Raw genomic sequence first — 18,112 nt, 5'->3', positions numbered from 1 at the left:
TCTTTGCCTCTGGAGAGCTGGGATTTAAAGTGTGCATCGCCAGGCCTGAAAACAGAAAGGTTTGTTCTGCAAGTCTAATAAAGATTTATTCCAAATTTTTGAAGAGCTTAACAACAGGCTAAATTATTTTAAGATAATTTACTGTCTACAGACTATGTAAATGTCCGCTTACAGGACATGCAGCTGGTTCGTCCTGTATCTCTGCTCTCAGGCAGGAGTATACCTACATCTACGTACAGAATGAAAATCACCACGCTTGCTTAAGCCTGGCTTCCTACCCACTTGTCCTCCACAGACAGAGGACTCAGCATACCCTCCATGAGGAGAGTTAAAGCCTAAGTCAAGAAACGTCAGACAGTGGCATCGAGGGTTTAATGGAAGCTGCCAGGGAATGTGATCAATACCTTGCTCTGTCACTATGAGAGAGCCCCACCTTGCTCTTCAACATGGTTCTGGTGAAAAGGAAGGAGACAGGGCTGTGGACTTACGATGCACTGATTTGAGCGCCATGCACTGGGAAGCAAGGCGCCCCATCAGTCGGGATACAAGGAGTTGCAAGTCCAAACCCCAAGACACAGCAACATCAGGCAGGCCATAGGCAGTGACGGTGAACTTGTAGCCCCACTCATTGTTACTGCTGTCAGAATGAAAGAGGAACTGTAGCCGAGGACCGTCCTTAAAGGTCACTTTCTAAAGACAAACAAAGGCACATGGTCAAAGAGATGGCAGGAAGCTGCACCTCAGTAGTCAGCAAGCAACTTAAAATTTAAAACATTTAACCTTTAAGTTTAAGAAGGAGTCTATTTACAGAAGTCTTTTTGTTTGTTTGTTTGTGGTTTTTAAAGACAGGGTTTCTCTGTGTAGCCTTGGCTGTCCTGGACTCACTTTGTAGACCAGGCTGGCCTCAAACTCACAATGATCTGCCTGCTTCTGCCTCCCAAGTGCTGGGATTAAAGGCTGCGCCACCACTGCCCTGCTTATTTACAAAAGTCTTAACTGCTAAAGGAGAAATGTACAAGCCCCAAAATTTATAACTGCATTCACAAAGAAGCAAAATGAGGAGAAAGGGGCTCCTCAGCTTTGCAAATCTTCGACGATACCTGTCTGCTACCTTCCCAGCCAGTGATCATGCTTACGTAGGCTAGGCTTCTGCTCCCAACCTCCTGCCTAGAAACCAAGCACAACTAACTTGGAGAAGTTGGATTCTGGGCCCTTCTCCTGGCTCCACTGGCCGAGAGTGATAGTTCTATTGTCCCAAGGACTATCCAAAGGGTAAAAGCTACAGAAATGGGTACTTCACTTTCTTCTGGAAATGTCACTCACCTTGGGCCATTTATAAGTGCCAACTTTGGTGTCATAGCGTGTCTTCCCACCTCTAGAGTCAGTAAATTCCAAATAGTCATACCTGTGAAAACAGTCCCTATTACTCCTCTTATTGCTTTTGACCCACTATTGCTTGAGAAAAGAACCTATGAGTCTTACCTTTTTTCAGTTTCACATCTCTCATCAAATTCCACCTCAAAATAAGTTGCCCCTGGGCTAACAAAGACAGACACTTCATGGCAGTTATTTTCATAGTTGTGAGTGGATTCCTTGGTCCACGTATGCAATACCACAGGCTGCTCCTGCTGCCAGGTCTCCACGTCCAACTAGGAAGACAAATGAGTCAGAGAAATGACACCACCCCAGATGGTCCAAGAGGCTCCTCAGGGCTCCTGCTCCTCAGGGCTTCAGAAGCATGGGCTCTGATAGTTCTGAGAAGCCCCTGTGCAGGGGCTGAAAGGCATGTCTGACCTTGCAGACACCAACACCTGTCCACTACTCAGTACAGTACACACCTGGCTTTTACTACACACCAGGGGTGCTGTGACCAGCTTCTGTCCTTTAGCTATGACAGAACTATTTCTTATAAATGATTTCAAGTATGAGTTTTCAGTGGATAAAACAGCAGCAACAACAAAAAACAAAAACCCCAAATTTGAGTTTCAACAGGCTTAACATTCTTATTTGGGACTTTGGCAAATCTGACACGTCTCCCCTCTTCTCTGACTCTCTTTTAAATCTGCTAAATGTATATACCTTTTCCATTGCCATAGGGCTGTTGTGAAATGCAGACTGTTAAAAACTTTGTATACTGAAAAATAAAGAAGAGACTTCTTTAAAATATCAAATTTAATTTGCCTTTGAAGCCTTTCAGGCTTCAGTTGAGTGCTTACTCCTGTGAATTTCATGTAGTTTATGTAATTACATAGCTTCCTTTGGGTCTGCTATCTGATGCTGATGCTGACAAATCAGCTAGGGTGAACATTTACTGTACTTGTGGGAAGAGCTGATCTACATATGGAGATATCAGTCAGACCAGTCGCTCTCTCCAGGAGAGGAAAATGCAGGCTCAAGGGCCATTTTAATTCACCTTGCTCAGGCCTCCTTCCGGGTCACTGCACAGCTTCTTCAGCAGCTCTGTGAGGGTGCTGAACTCTCTCAGGAGTGTGCAGTGGGAAACATCTAAAGTGCAGAAGTCTAGTAGGAAGATGACCTGCGGGAGGATGAATGGAGGGAGGGCTTAGCATCCACTTCACCCTCTCTCTGGGATAAACACCCCTCCCTGCTTATTACAAACAGCTCCCTTTTTCTCTTACCAGTTGACGAGCTGCCATAGAAAACACCGAATTACATAATTTTTCTACTATGGTCTTTCCACAATACTGTGACAAAAGGGATTCCAAAATCACTCTCATATTTGCCAGAAACTGTCCCACATCTATCAAAACATAAAGGGAGTAGTTAATACTTGCTATAGGAGAAACATCACTTGCTTAGTTGTCACCAAGATGAAGCTACAGAGCAGTGGTTCTCCAGCTGTGAGGGTTTAGTGACCCTTTCACAGGAGTCGCCTAAGACCACTGGAAAAACACAGATATTTATGTCATTGTAACAGTAGCAAAAGTATAGTTATGAAGTAGAAATGAAAGTAATTTTATGGATGGGGTCAACCCAGCATGAAGAACTGCATTAAAGGGTTTGCATCATTGGATGGTTGCACACTGCTGCTCTAGCAGGATACAGAAGCTGAGGGTTCTGCATCAGATTAGATTTTAAGTCACCAGGCAAATGCTTCTGGGAGAGAAAGCAGGGCATATTTTAGTACAAGGCTGTTATTGAAGTGAGTGATGCCTTTGTTCTTGTTACTTTTCAGAGGAGTGTAAGTAACGTTTCTGTAAGCTAGCCGTGCTAGTCATGGAGGCACATGCTTAGAATCCCAGCACTATGGGGCCGAGGCAAGAAAATAGTGAGTCTGAGGTCAGCCTGGGCTAGTAGTGAGGCTCTGTCTCAAAGAAAGAAAAAGACACAATCATCCCTGTTAGGAGGGCTGTGCTACAGAAAGCCATATGCACACCTGATACAAGAGTGCATGAGCTACTGAGGACAGACATTCTCACCAGGTTACATTCAGAAACCTGTCTGTGATCGTCGATTCTTGACACTCACATTTTTCAATGAGATCCATGGCGAGCTCTTTGGCTGCAGTGTCTGTGCTCTTGAGCTGCAGGAAGCACCAGGACAGCAGGCTGCCTTGCACCGACCAGAACAGGGAGAAGAGCACGGAGCCAACCTCCCCATGAGCCTGACCGAGCATCAACAACTCACACTGCAAGAAAGCAGACAGAGTGTGCAAACACTATAGGCAACTTACCGTATCAGAGAACACAGCGAGAGATCTCTACCAAAGTGACTCACCAGAAAAAAAAAACCAAAACCAAAACCTAAAACCCCCAAACCATGTACACAAGGAATAGTCAATCCAGTAGCAAAGCAAGAAAGATGACTTTAGATCTAATCTTTTTTTGTTTGTTTGTTTGTTTGTTTAATTAAAGATTGTTTAATTAAAGAGCGGAGTTGGTTCAGGGGTTGAGAGTACTTTTGCTCTTGCAGAAGACCTGGACTCAGTACCCTATCCACATGGTGGCTCGCAATCATCTGTAGCTCTAGTTCTAAGGAATCCCACACCCTCCTTTTTTTTTTTTTTTGAAACAGGATTCTCTGTGTGGCCCTAGCTATCCTGGAACACAATTAGTAGACCAAGCTGACCTTGAAATCATAGACCTCTGCTTGTCTCTGCCACCAAAGTGCTGGGATTAAAGGTGTGCGGCACCACTGCCTGGCTCAGTGATACCCTCTTCTGGCCTCCAAGGTTACTGGGCATGCATATCATAAAGAATACATATATTCAGGCAAAATAGACACATAAAAATAAAATAAAAAGTAAACAAATTTAAAGGTGCCTTCATTTACTGTGGTTTTACTTCTGCCTCCCACTCTGGGGGTACCTCACAGGTATCAGTTATCACCTGGAGGTCAGTGCTTCTCCCTGCACCTCAGGCACTCTTCACTCTGCCCTCACTTTCCTCCTCTTCCTGAGCTGCAGCTCTCTTGAAAACCTGCCCATGACTCCTTCCTGCTCTTCCAGCTGTTCTTCCTTTGTAGGTGTCCTCCTATTGCCCATAGAGCTGTCCAGTTACAGCTTTTACCTACCATCCGTTCAACCACCTCCCAAAGGCTCTGCATATCCGGAGTGCACTCACTGCTATTCCCTTCTTTAAGCACCTGTTCCTCCCCATCTTGTGTGTCACAGCACCTCTCTGACTACACTACATCCATCTTCTTCTCTAGACTTTGTCTCTCTCAGGCTCCAGAACCAACTTCTCAAAATCACCCTCCGAATCCTCTAGACAGGGCTAGGTGTGCTCCCCAGCCTCTCACAGGACCACATGCCCACGCTCTGACATGACTGCATAGTGAGACATGTTTGATCTCATGTGATCACATGTCTTCTGCTTGCCAGATTGAGTTCTTCTGCCACTCTATCCCATGCCTGGCACAGGGCCTTGTACACAGCAGGCGTCCAGTGGATGCAGATACAGTAAAAGAGACTCAGGAGAAAACCTCAGGTAAGCCTTCTAACCACTTTTACCTAATCCAACTCTACCTCTCTTGTATCCCCAATATCTCAGGGAAGTACATTAGTGGCTGAATGATCTCTGCCTAGGAGGTTCAGTGCAGATCTAACTTCCTCTGTGTTCAGAAGTGAGATGTGTGACAGGATACACACTTGATATTCAAGTGCTAAGGCTTGTGGGAAATTCTCTGCCACAAATGCCACCTCATTTCTCTAGTTACAACTTACAACAAGTGTGACCCTGTGAAAAGAGGACAAGAGAGAGTGGCCCAGATTTTAGTCCTGGCTCCAACATTTATCAACTCCTCCTACAGGACAATCAGGAGAGGGAAGCCCAGTGGGATCCCTGACATTTTCTACTTCAGCATGTGACTGAAAGACTGGGGAGGGCAAGAGCTTAGAAAGGCCTGCACCTGAGAAACCTACAGCATGGAGATGAGCTTCAGGGCATGGGAAATGGCACAAACAGAGGTGGAGACTGGAACAAGCAGTGACCAGCAGGGGTAGAGAGCACATGTTGATAGGAAGTAGTAAGAAAGCTGGGCGCAGTGGCACATGCCTACAACCAGCACTCAGGAGGCAGGGCAGGAGGATCTCTGTGAGTTCAAGGCCAGCCTGGTCTACAGAGCAAGGCCAAGACAGCCAGAGCAACACAGAGAAACCCTGTCTCAAAAAACCAAAAGAAGAAAGAGTAGTAGTAGTAGTAGTAATAGTTAGAGCAAGCACTATATGGAAGACTCAGAGAAGAGCAGAGGAGTCCAGAAAATGACAGCAAGTACAAAGTCAAAAACAAAGAATGAATGTCATGGCAGAACCGTGTTAGTTTAAAGACATGGTAGTTAGACAGAGGTCGGCCTCCGTGGGGCAGCACAGTAAGCACTGGTGACTTAGACTACACGCTCAGTAAGAGTTACACGTGAGGAACTGCCCACTAGCTTACTACTACAGGTGGTTCTATCTATAGCTTGAGAACAGAAAGCACTAACAACTGGAGGAGATTGGGGCGAGGATGTGGCTCGGTTGCTATGTCTGTTGCCTAATATACATGAAGCCCTGCATTTCATCCCAGAACTACATAAACTTATAATCAAAGCACACAGGAGGTGGAGGCAGAAGAATCACAAATTTGAAGTCATTCTGAGTTAGATAAGACTGCATAAAAAACAAACAAACAAAAATCAATGAATTAAATAAATAAATAAACAAATAGACCCAAAGACACTAAGCTCAACTACAAGATACAAGATGAATCATTCTCAAGTTCACATTTCCAAATACCTCAAGGATGACGGGGCCTAGATGGTTCTCCTACCTTAAGAGCGTTCTTGAAATCTAGGGTTCCTAGGGTGAGCCAAGGAGGCTACTTTAGAGCCTCCTGGAGTGCTTGGTGAAAATGCTTAAGCCTTATCCCTAGGGATTCAAAATTAGCAGCATAGGGTGGCACCTGGAAACCAAACTTCTGCCAGGCAACGCTTACTTGGTAGCAGCATGAGTTGCATTCTAAGAAGCACAGAACATAAATATATAACCATCACAAGATAAAAGAGATCATAGTGTCTGACGATAAGAGTTGATATGGTTGAAAATTCATGAATTGATCTTAATTTTTTAAAAAAGTCAGTGCTTTCAAAATACAAAGAATCAGACCTTGCTAGGCTTGCTGTTTGTAGACATCTTAGTAAGTGTTCTTGTGCTTCCCCTCCTAATTTGTCTGCAGAGGCTGGCTGGGAACCTCTGTGTCCTCGTGAAACAGTCAATATAAAAGTGTGATCATAATGTAAATGACGGCTACAAGGAAGGCACAGTGACTGGCATAACCGTGCTCCTGAAAGCAGAAGTAATGACAACAGATCACTGTCACTAGGTACCTCTCGAGCAGCAACAGAGAGGAGGGTGTTCATGACTGCCAGGACTTCACTGGTGTTCATGGTGGCCAGGTCACTCTTCTCAGGTAAAAGCAGAAGGCCTCCTGGATCCTTATCACTGAAAGGACATAAACCTGTCAACATCTGGGTACAGGAGAGGGATTTAGACAGATTTCATTGTCAGGGGTCAGGAGGACAAGCTGTGTGGCCCATTATGTTATATGCAAATCCATTACGATCTTTAATAATAACACATCTCCAAGTCCTCCTGGCTCCTGATTATCTTTCTGCAAACTATTATTCTGTACTTTTGCAGGTGTGTGTGTGTGTGTGTGTGTATGTGTGTGTGTGTGTGTACATACATGTATATGGAGGCCAGAAGATAACCTTGTATGTTGTTCCTCAGGCAATGCCACTTTTGCTTGAGAAAGGATCCTTCATTGGCCAGAGACTTTCAAAGTAGGCTCGCTGGCCAGCAAGCCCTAAGAATCCACCTTTCTCTGCCTCCCCAGCACTGAGATTACATGTCACACCACCAATCCTGCCTTTAAAAAAAATGTGGGTTCTAGAATTAAACTCGTCTTCGTGCAAGGTAAGCCCTTGTTTTTTTGTTTGTTTGTTTTTGTTTTTTGTTTTTTTGAGATAGGGTTTTTCTATGCAGCCTAGGCAGAACTCTAACTCACTATGTATGTAGGCCAGGTTGGCCTTAAATTTCCAAAGATTATTCTGCCTCCATTGCTTGAATGCTGGGACTACAGGTATGTATCACTATAATGGATTGCAGTCAGTTTTTAATTAGTTGCATTTGAAGATTTAAAATAAGACTTTTAATTATGTTTTTTTTTGTTGTTGTTGTTTTGTTTTTTTTGCCTTGAGGCATTCTTAGAAACTGAAGCACTTGGAAAAGGATTTACAGAGGGCCCAACTACAACTGGCTTTATAATCACTGGGACCTGAGGTACATCACTATTCTAGTCACTCTTATACCTGGAGAAACTTCAGAAACTGAGCTTTTTACATCAGTAGAGAAAGCACAATTGCAAAAGAAATGAGAAGTAAGAAATAGCTAAAATAATAATGATAATAATTATTATAATTTTCCAAGGATTCAAAGTATTTGATAAATAAAGATAAGTAAACTTACCTAAAATATGTGCAGAGTGAACGGAAAGTGAGTTGCAGAGACTGCTTGTGCTCATGCTCAGTGACATTCTTCTAGGAAACCAGAAACTGTACATTTAGAAAATCAACTCCATAACATTCTTGAGACCTTAGAGCAGCACAGAATACCACAGAATGCCACCACCCACTGCATCATCCCATGAAGTCCAACAGAGCCAGGAGGCAGCACTCCTCCATGACCTCTGCACCAGCTCCAGCCTCTACATTCCTGCCCTGTTTGAATTCTTGTCCTGACTTCCTTTAAGATGAACAGTGATGTGGAAGTGTAAGCCAAGTAAACCCTTTTCTCCCTAAGTTGCTTTGGTCATGATTTTTTTTTTATCAGAACAATAGAAACCCTAAGACAGAAGTTGATACCAGGATTGTGGGGGTACTGCTGTGACAGACCTGGCCATGTTGGTTTTGGGAGGGTTGCAGAAGGACTTTGTAACTTTGGGCTATAAAAGCCATTGAGTGTTCAAAGCTTGGTGCGCTGTTCTGTGGGAGCCTGGAAGATAAGAGTGTTGAGAGAAATGCAGAAAATGGGTCCTGGCTTGTGACGTCACAGAGGGAAGACTGAGAGTCACTTAAAGACTCTGTCAGGACTGTTTGCTATCTTGAGTTGAGAACCTGTGGTCACTCAGGCTGAAGAGTCAGCTGTGGTTAACAAGACACCAGCACCGCTGATGTGAACCCTTTGCTTTACTAGGACAATTGATGCTGGTCAGCCAGAGCTGAGAACTTAGCAGTCATTAGAAAGATCAGCATCACTAGGGTAAAATCTTTTGAGAAGTGTTTCCTAAAATGAGCACTCAGAAGTCGTGTTCCAGAGGAAGCCAAGGTTGTACCTCCAAAAAGCATCTGAACTTGGATATAAGAATCACCCCAGTGGTACTAGTTTTGAAGGCATGAAGGAGTCATGAAGAACGCCTGAGGCTTGGCACTGTGAGAGGTCAGGGAGGTGACTGGTGAAGGTGCAGCCTTAGCAGCAGCTGAAGGCCAGAACCAGAGATGACGGAGAGAAGCTGAGGCTTTGCACCATGAAGAGAGCCCAGGAGAGGCTATTGGTGAAAAATACAGCCCAGTTGCAGCAAGAGACCCCAGTGTTTTGGAGATGGCAGTACCATGGGTTGATCACCAAGGACAGCAACAGGTGTGGAGTGTACCCGGCCCGAGCCTACAAGACAAGCTGTGTGTGCTGAAGAGGGTAGAGCCAGGGAGGTGACCCAAGCCCACTGGAGAGGACCAGAAGACTGTGAGTAAATACCAGTACTGGACATTTAGTTATTTATTCAGGTGGAATTTGGTCTTGCTTTGATTTGATTTTGACTGTGTCCTGATTCTTCCCTCTTGAAATAATAAAGTAACTTATTTTTGATTTTACAGGAGCCCATAGTTGGCTTTGAATTTTTAAAGAGATTTTGGAATTTTACAAAGACTCTAGATTTTAAGAGACTAAATATTTTAAAGAGACTGATTTATTTTGTTTTATTTTTTTGAGACAGAATTTCTCTGTATAACAGCCCTGGCTATCCTGGACTCACTTTGCAGACCAGGTTGGCCTTGAACTCACAGAGATCCACCTGCCTCTGCCTCTGGAGTGCTGGGATTAAAGGTGTGCACCACTGCACCTGGCAAGAGATTGACTTTTTAAAAGGCCGTGGGGCTTTTAAAATTTGGAAGCTTGTGTTGTAATGTTGATATTTATGTGTGATATTGGGAATGAACAAGAAAGCAAATGTTATGACTTAACAGTGATATATTTGTGTGTCTAGCTGACTAGGGGTCATCAGCCCCTGAACACCTATTTCTCTATAAGGCACTGAGGGAGATCCCAGAGGATTTAAGATCTAGGCCTCTGCTTCACACAGAACAGTTGAGAAGGTGATGGTCGCAATGAAAACAGTTACCTGAAGAGAGAACTGTTTAGCAACATAAAAATTAGCAGTGCTGTTTAATTCAGCATGGTGTGAAGTGGAAAAAAAAAAAAAAAAAAAAAAAAACAAACAAACCTAATCCCTCTCTGAAGGGATGAACAGAGAGAGGCAAGGCTGCTTTAATAAGAGACACTAACACCATTCAAGTGGCCATATGTCTTCTATGTTTCATGTGGGACACATGCTAATAAGTCATTCATTCAGCTACTTGATGGATATTTCCAGCAAATGAATGCCAGAGTCTTTGGTATAAAATGTTCTACTTGGCAGCACAGTGCTTAGTAACTACAAAAAGCACCTTCTACCCTAGTACTGAATCTGAGTAACATGGAGAAGGGCCTGAGGAGGGTAAGAGGAAGCAACTGAGGATTCAAAATGGTTATATAGTCTTCAGTCAAATATTAAGCTAATTATGAATAAAATAGGTCAGGGCTTTACTTCAAAATGACACTAGGTGGGCAGGCGAGCTGAAGATGAGTGACAGACCAAAAAAGATTAGCTTGAGTGTGCCATTGTCAAAGTTAGGTGATGAGGATTCACAGTATTATCTCTTTCCATTTCTCTCATAATTTGGGAAGGGAAAGACTTTGGTTTGTAGGCAAGTCATGAGGGTGGAAACTACACTGTGACTAAGGAAGAGGATAACTGTGAAACCCAAACAGCACAGTACGTGTCCTTCAAAATCTCACACAAAGCTCTGCAGATAGCAAACGCATCAGAAAACACTGCCGTGTGTTTAGAGAAGATAAAGATTAACTCAGTCATGGAATCACACATTTGGTACATAATTACCATCATGGTGAAGAGCTGGTTCCGCCGGGTCTGCCGATCAGGAAAGAAGATGGCAGCCCCATTGAGAAGGGTGTTTCTCACTTCTTGTTTTAGGATCTCCATGGGCATGGAATCTCCATCAGCTCTATCTACCACTAATGAGAAAGAACAATGGATCAGCGCTACCACACTCCATCTGTTCACTAACTACCCAGATCACAAATCCACTACTCTCCATGTTGCACTTTGCATCAGGGCAAACTATTTCTTTGTATAGGTTAGTTTTTGTTTACATATGGACAGTTTTTATATCTTTTTTCCCTCTGCTCTGAGACACACGTGGCAAAGCCTTCAAAGCACTCTCATATGTAGCATGTGCTTCCGCCTCAATTGTTACTATAGTTTCCCACTCTCGTCCCAGTGTCTTGAAAGAAGTTAAGATTGAACAGTGTAATAGTAATTACCATCAATATAATAGAACTGATTCTGAAACTAGCAAGAAGGAGGCTGTAAAAGAATAAACCCTCGACTCAAAACAGTAATTCAAAAGGCATCAAACAGAATGTTGTATTAGGGATATAAATCAGCTGGCAAAGTGCTCGCCTAGCATTTGTGAAGCTCTGGGTTTGAGGCCCAGGATCACATAAAACTGAGTATTGCTAACAAGATCATCCTGAGTGAGTGACCCAGACCCAGAAAGACATAGCATGTACTCATTTAGAAGTGGATATTAGTTGTAAGGCACAGGATAACCAGGCTACAATCCACAGACCCAAAGAAGCTAAGCAACAAGGAGGACCCACGGGGCAACGCTTGAATCTAACTGAGAATGGGAAATAGATTAGAAATGGGGGGGGGGGGAACTAGTGGGGGGGGGGAGATGGGAACAGGAGATGAGGTGGGGAGAGGACGAAGGGTAGAGCACTGGGAGAGACAACTGGATTGGAGGGGGAATCTCTGGGATGAGGTAGAAAACTAGGACAATGGAAATTCCCAGGAACCTATGAGGGTGACCTAAGCTAAGACTCCTGGCAATGGGGAACATGGAGCCTGAATTGGCCATCTTCTGTAACCAGGCAAGACTTCCAATGGAGGCACTGGGACACCAACCCAGCTACAAAACCTTATATCCACAATCTGTCCTGCCTACAGATGTGGAGGGGTAAAAGACAATTTGAGGGAAGGGCCAACCAATGACTGGCCTAGCTTGAGACTCATGTGATGAGAGGGAGCCCACCCCTGATAATATTCTGTTATATTTGTAGACAGGAGCCTATCATAACTGTCATCAGAGAACTGTCATCACCCAGCAACTGATGGAAACAGATGCAGAGACCCACAGCCAAACATTTAAGCAGAGCTTGGGAAATCCTGTGGAAGAGGCAGAGGAAGAATTGTAGGAGCCAGAGGGGTCAAGGACACCACAAGAAAACCCACAGATTCAACTAACCTGGGCCCAAAGGGGCTCACAGAGACTGAACCATCAACCAGAGAACATGTATGGGACAGACCTAGACCACCTACACCTGTGTAACAGATATGCCGCTTGGTCTTCATGTGGGACTCCTAAAGCAGGAAGAGGGGCTGTCTCAGACAACACTGCTTGATTTTTGGTCCCTTTCCCCCAGCTGGGATGCCTTTTCTAGCCTCAGTAGAAGATGTACCTAGTCTTACTGCAACTTGATATGTCAAAGCTGGATGATATCCATGGGTGGCTTCCCCTTTTTTTAAGGAGAAAGGAAAGTTGGGTAGATGGGGCAGTAAGGTAAGAGGGAGGGACTGGGAGGAGAGGAGGGAAGAGAAGTAAATAAATAACTTAATAAAAAAGCAAAAACAAAAAAGGGAGTATTGTGGTGCTTGCCTATATTTCCAGTACCCAGGAGGTAGAAACAGAAAGATCATTCTCAACTGCTTAATAAGCTAGACACTAGCTGGGATACTTGAGACCCATTCTCAAGGAAATAAGGAAAAAAAAAAAAATGGAAGGGAGGGAGGGAGGGAGGCAGGCAGGCTAATGTCCTACAGTGCCAATCCCTGGCTTACACAATCTCTTGACCCGTTCCACTTCTATAACCAACTAGTGGATTATGGCCACTAGTACAAAGTCCCATTCAAGGCATACCCCAGCCCCTACCATCACATAGATGTGTGTAGAGCTCCTTGGCAGCCTGTATTCCCTCAGGGCGCTGTGCTGCTGGCTTCTCCTCCTCAGAGGCAGCTGGTGGATCACCTTGCAGCACTGAGAAGCAGCTCTGCAGAAGCTGCAGCAGAAGGGTCTGTGCCCAGATGCATTCTTCCCTTGGGCTGCAGAGGACAAAGAACATCAGAGAGCAGAAGGGCAGGTTTCTTTAATCCTCCAAAGCCTTATAGCTGTCTACAAAGGACTTCCCTCGAGTTACCAGGCTCAGTAAAGGAGCACTAAGCCAGGAGAATCTGGGAGAAACACAAGGAACACTACCACCTGCAACATGCCTGGAAACAGATCCTCTGCTCACTGGAAATAGAGACCCTGTCTATTGCCCCTGGGGAAGGAAACATAGTTCTGATTTTGTTTCTTCACCTGTAAAATGAAGAAACAAATCATGCCCTTCATCTAAAAAGCTGGGATCAGAGCAGAAGAGCTTCAAACTTGGCAATTTTTTTCCTGATTTTGGAATGTATGTGCATGCATGCATGCATCAGAAAAGGAGAGGGAAGGGGAGGGGAAAGCAGGGGAGAAGAGAGGAGAGGGGCATCTCTTGGAGTCAGGACCCAAGTTTAAACATGACATTTCATAGGGCTGGAGATGTGGCTTACTCCACAGTCCTAAGAACTGGCACTCAGATCCCAGCTCCCTTATAACAAGCAAGTCATCCTTGTAAATGCAGTTACCAAGCTCCAAGGTGGTGTTGGGGGTGTGGGGAGTGGAGGAACGGACCAGAGACAGGAGGATTTCTGGAGCTTACTGGCTTCCAGCCTAGCTAAGCAAATGTGACACCTGATGCCCTCTTCTGGCCTCCACACACATAGGCCCATGTATCCGCCCCCCACATGAGCATAAACTCATACACATGTACAAATAAATGAATACTTTTTAAGTATGAAATTCATTTGTTTTGTATATTTTTTTTCAGTGCTAGGGACTGAAGCCAGGGCCTGGTGCATGCTTAGCAAGCACTGTGTCACTAGGAACTGAAGCCAGAACCTTGTGTGTGCTAAATAAGCACCATGTCACTGGGTTACTACTTGCAGCCACACAATATTTTTAGCTCAGCTGCATTTTGACAATGATTCATGATATGAAATGAGATGTGAAATTTCCCATTTGTGGAATGCAAAAAAAAAAAAGTCCAATTTTTGGATTAGAGATGTTCAATCTGTATCACCATAATGCCTGACGTGTTTCATCCTATCAGATGTGAGGACAAAAAGGAAATGTTTGGGGAAATGTTTCTTAAACATTTTATAGAAATTTAAGGTGCTATTTTCAACAATCAAAACTTTTAAATCGGAAGAATACATATAAGGAAAAATTTAGAAGGAAAAAAACATCCATTTCAAGTTTTGTTTATGACTGTTATTTTATAACAAATTCTGACCTACTTTTGCTTTAATTTACTGTAAAAATTCCAGAAGATCTGCAAATCAAGACCTGTGAAGTCCAGCAAAGACTTATATTTTAAGCCACTTTCCTTCTGCTGTACCTAAAAAATGATAAAGACCAGAAAAAAAGTAAAATTAAAAAATATATTTAGATAAATTTCTCATTTACTTGTTATGGCTAAGTGAGATGAGAGGGAGGGAGGGTGGGACCAGGAGGAGAGGAGGAAGTAACTAAATAAATTAATTAATTAAAATAAAAAAGAAGTGGGATGACTTACCTGAGTGAAACTCCCATACAACTCAGAAGTGTGTGTGTGTGTGTGTGTGTGTATATACACATAGATAAATGTAATACTAACACATGGCCACGCAAGCTCTCTCTGACTTCATAAACATAAGCCAAGCTTTCCATGATAATCATGCTCAGGACTGTCGTATGTCGGGAGCCGAGAGACCCTGGCTGAGCTGAGAGACCCTGGTTGCGTTGAACTCCAGCTGACCCTTTCCAGCCAGCCTATACAGAAAGAACTTATCAAACATTTTGCCTGGCAACGGACAAACCGCAAACGTCGTGCTTGGCCCCAGGAGAGGGAACTTGTCCCTGAGAAAAGGAACACTCAGCGTACCGTGGCTTTGTAGCCTTTCACAGGAGTCACGGTACATGAACATCTGACGTGCTGTGCTCTCTGGGAGAGGACCGCGGGGCCACCTGTCTCCTCCCCCCCGCCCCATACATTGTCCCAGGGGTTCCTACCCCAGAAGATTCTGTACTCTCCCACTGCTCTCCCTCCTTCCCCCGCCCTTCCTGAAGCACACTTTAAAAATCATACACCTGCTTTCAGTAAATGACTCTTGATAAGACCAACCTTTCAAGAGTCGTGTCTTCTCTCCCGCCAATTCTTATTTACAGGCCGCGACCCCCTTCGAGAACCCGAATAACTAAACCCGCGGGACGGGGACAGTCGTAAGTTCCCTGCATGTGGGTTGCACTTCTGTTGTAGCCTAGCTACTACTCCTAGGCTTCTCTCTCTTTTCTGCTGTGATAAGAGTTCTTAGCTAACAGTGCCATATGCACACTGGCTCTTGTGCACTGAAGAAAAAGAAAGTTAAGGATGGACACTGCTATACAAACTCAAGAGGGCTCCCCTGAAATAAGCCAAGCACTCCACAGCGATGGTGGTAAGACTGAGTGAATTGATAACTGTGATTTACTAGTTGTAAAGTCAGCATCAAATCTCCCAATACTTCAAATGCGAACCCTGAGAGTTTAGTTCATTTAATAAATGAAACCCACCTCTTAGACATGAGAAGTAATTCTAAGACTTTACAAGCAAATCTCGTGATGCTGCTTTGTTTGCTGCCCCTGGGCAAGCACAAGTGAGGACAGTATCATGTGCTGCTGGTCTACTGCAGGGGACCTCAGAACAACAGCCACATGCCACATCATATTCCACAGACTGGTGCCACAGAGTCAGCTCTTCCCAGTCTCTCTGTGTTATCACGCGGTAGGCTACCTGCTATGTTTACTAATGCTGGCATGCTTCAGAGGGGCCAGGTTCTAAAGGTTGCCTACTTCCCTTAACATGTAGTCATTTCTCCTAGAGGAGTGTTGTGTAATAATGGAAGAAACCCTACCAGGTCATAGGCAAGCTGCTGGATGAACTGCAGGGTCCTAAGGAGCAGGGTGGCCCCATAGATAGTCTCTGTGTCCTTTCTGCAGTGGGCACAGAGGATGCTTTGCTCCGCTTCAGCCCTTGCAGGCCGGAGGTACCCACTGATGCTCAAGCCTTGCACGCCCAAGCGTTCTGCTGACTCCTGGCGGGTGCACAGGAACTTCACCATCAAGTACTAGAAAAGACAAAAGAGACCTAAGAGAAGGACTCAGAGTCCCCAAGTGCAGTGAAAAAGGACTGAAAGCCATTTTTAGGAAAGTCGCTCTTGGTTTTAGTAAGCATTTTATAAAGTGTCACCATGCCCGATACTGGGGACACAAAATAAGTTCGGTATCTTTAGCCAGTAGAAAAAATAAAAATAAGAACCCTGAGTAAGACGTGTTTTGTAAAGATCACACTAAGAGCAATGGTCTTCTGAGAGGGAGAAGCCTGGTAGGAGTGAGAGAAGCAGGTTTGCTTTTTGGCACAGTCATTTTGAGACAAAAAACCAGATATCTGACAAAAAACAGTCAGTGCCCTAAGGAATCACTTCAAATTCTCCAAGCCGCACGTGCAGCTCGTGCACTGGAAGCAAAGATAATAGTTTTGTCTGTGCAAACAAAGCAAAAGCATTCCTCAAGTCAAGCTTTGGTGCAAACTGCCTCTTAAAGGAAAGTGCCTGGCACAAAAGCCTTGCTGACTTATTTCCAGTTTCACATTTTATTTATTTATTTTATGTTTAGGCATCTCACAGAGTACTTGTGGAGGTTAGAGGACAAACTGAAAGAGTCAGTTCTCTCGGTCCACTATGTTGGCCCAGCGATCAAACTCTGGTCTCAGCCTTGACAGCAAGTGTCTTTATCCCCTGAGCCATGTTAACTGGTAAGAAAGGCTGTTCTGAGTCTATCATTCAACTGTACAGATATACACTGAGCACATATTATATGTAAACTCTGAAGAAAGTTCTGAATTTTCTTACTTACTGTAAGATTTATTCTTTTTTTTTTTTCCGAGACAGGGTTTCTCTGTGTAGCCTTGGCCGTCCTGGACTCGCTTTGTAGACCAGGCTGGCCTCGAACTCACAGCGATCTGCCTGTCTCTGCCTCCGAGTGCTAGGATTAAAGGCGTGCGCCACCACGCCCACCAAGATTTATTCTTAAATTAAGAAAAATAAATTACATGGCCAGGCAGGTACCACTCTTGGAACTATGGGAACAGACACATTCCTCTGGCATTTATGCCTATGTACTACTCATTCACTGTAATAGTCTTTCTGACCCATCTCAGCCAAGCTAAAGGTTGTAGTGCAATCCACTTCTAGCTCTTGGCATGATTTTCCTTCTCTTTCAAGTGAAGTCATCTCTGGTGAACCCCAGGCTGGGTTAGATCTCCTTTTGTCACAGCCACGCCACATCTGTCTCTCCCACCCCCTCTAAGGTCCCAGTGTTGGCTCAGGGCTGGTGCAGTGAGCAATGTTCACAGAGGGGAGAGCATGTAAATGAGTGAAGGCAAACTGGCTGCGGCTTACTTTGGCAACTCTGCACTGCTGCAACTTGACATCTGCTTCATCCCACTCTTCTTCCAGCTCAAACCAGCCAATAGGATCATCTTCTCCAAGGTCATCAGATGAGCAACCAATCCTGTGAATACAGGTGTAATCATAAACATTTTCCTGCCTCCAAGATTCTCCAGAGCCTGACAGGTAAGGCCTCATCCAAAGGACATTTAAGCCAGGCATGTCCAGTGAGATGCAAGACTGATGCACCAGGATGAGCACTTCTGATAAGCATCAAGGGAGAGGCAGGAGCAGCTTCCTTTCCCCGGGTCTGACTAAATTGTGTGTAATTAGCCTGGGGTTTGAGTAACCTACAAACAGCTGACGGGGAGATGTTTCAGATCCTCTCAAACAGGAAAACCTTAGCCTTCAGAGGCTTCCTTGGTTGGCGTGTCCTCCAAAGGAAGCAGCCCACCCTTAGGCCTCAGGCATTATACCATGCTGCTCTTTAAAAGCTGGGTGTGTAGATGCTGCTCCCTCTTCAGCAATTAAGGAACTAAGGAACAGGAGGCCTTTCAAGAACCATTCTTATTTGTCTGTTTGAGACAGTCTCAATATGCAGCCTTCGATACCCTGGAACTTACTACATAGACCAGGTTGGCCTTGAACTAATAGACATTTGCCTGCCTCGG

At 44.4% G+C, this 18,112-nt stretch overlaps 1 protein-coding gene across 1 annotated transcript in view; it reads right to left on the bottom strand.

Annotated features, from left to right (window-relative positions):
• The window catches only part of Zzef1 (zinc finger ZZ-type and EF-hand domain containing 1), a 124,697-nt gene that overhangs the window by 63,110 nt on the left and 43,475 nt on the right, over nucleotides 1-18,112 (bottom strand). Inside the window, exons 12-24 of the mRNA XM_051157899.1 lie at nucleotides 17,454-17,565; nucleotides 15,909-16,121; nucleotides 14,274-14,374; nucleotides 12,826-12,995; nucleotides 10,713-10,846; nucleotides 7,967-8,037; nucleotides 6,826-6,940; nucleotides 3,490-3,649; nucleotides 2,640-2,761; nucleotides 2,414-2,536; nucleotides 1,483-1,649; nucleotides 1,324-1,405; nucleotides 489-690 (exon numbers count right to left, since the gene is read on the bottom strand). Coding sequence (XP_051013856.1) covers nucleotides 489-690; nucleotides 1,324-1,405; nucleotides 1,483-1,649; nucleotides 2,414-2,536; nucleotides 2,640-2,761; nucleotides 3,490-3,649; nucleotides 6,826-6,940; nucleotides 7,967-8,037; nucleotides 10,713-10,846; nucleotides 12,826-12,995; nucleotides 14,274-14,374; nucleotides 15,909-16,121; nucleotides 17,454-17,565 — 1,772 coding nt within the window. The remainder of the gene's footprint in view (nucleotides 1-488; nucleotides 691-1,323; nucleotides 1,406-1,482; nucleotides 1,650-2,413; nucleotides 2,537-2,639; nucleotides 2,762-3,489; nucleotides 3,650-6,825; nucleotides 6,941-7,966; nucleotides 8,038-10,712; nucleotides 10,847-12,825; nucleotides 12,996-14,273; nucleotides 14,375-15,908; nucleotides 16,122-17,453; nucleotides 17,566-18,112) is intronic.

This window comes from Acomys russatus, chromosome 16 (genome assembly GCF_903995435.1).
Source record: "Acomys russatus chromosome 16, mAcoRus1.1, whole genome shotgun sequence".
Taxonomy (NCBI): domain Eukaryota; kingdom Metazoa; phylum Chordata; class Mammalia; order Rodentia; family Muridae; genus Acomys; species Acomys russatus.
This window is presented reverse-complemented; position numbering and strand designations above follow the sequence as displayed.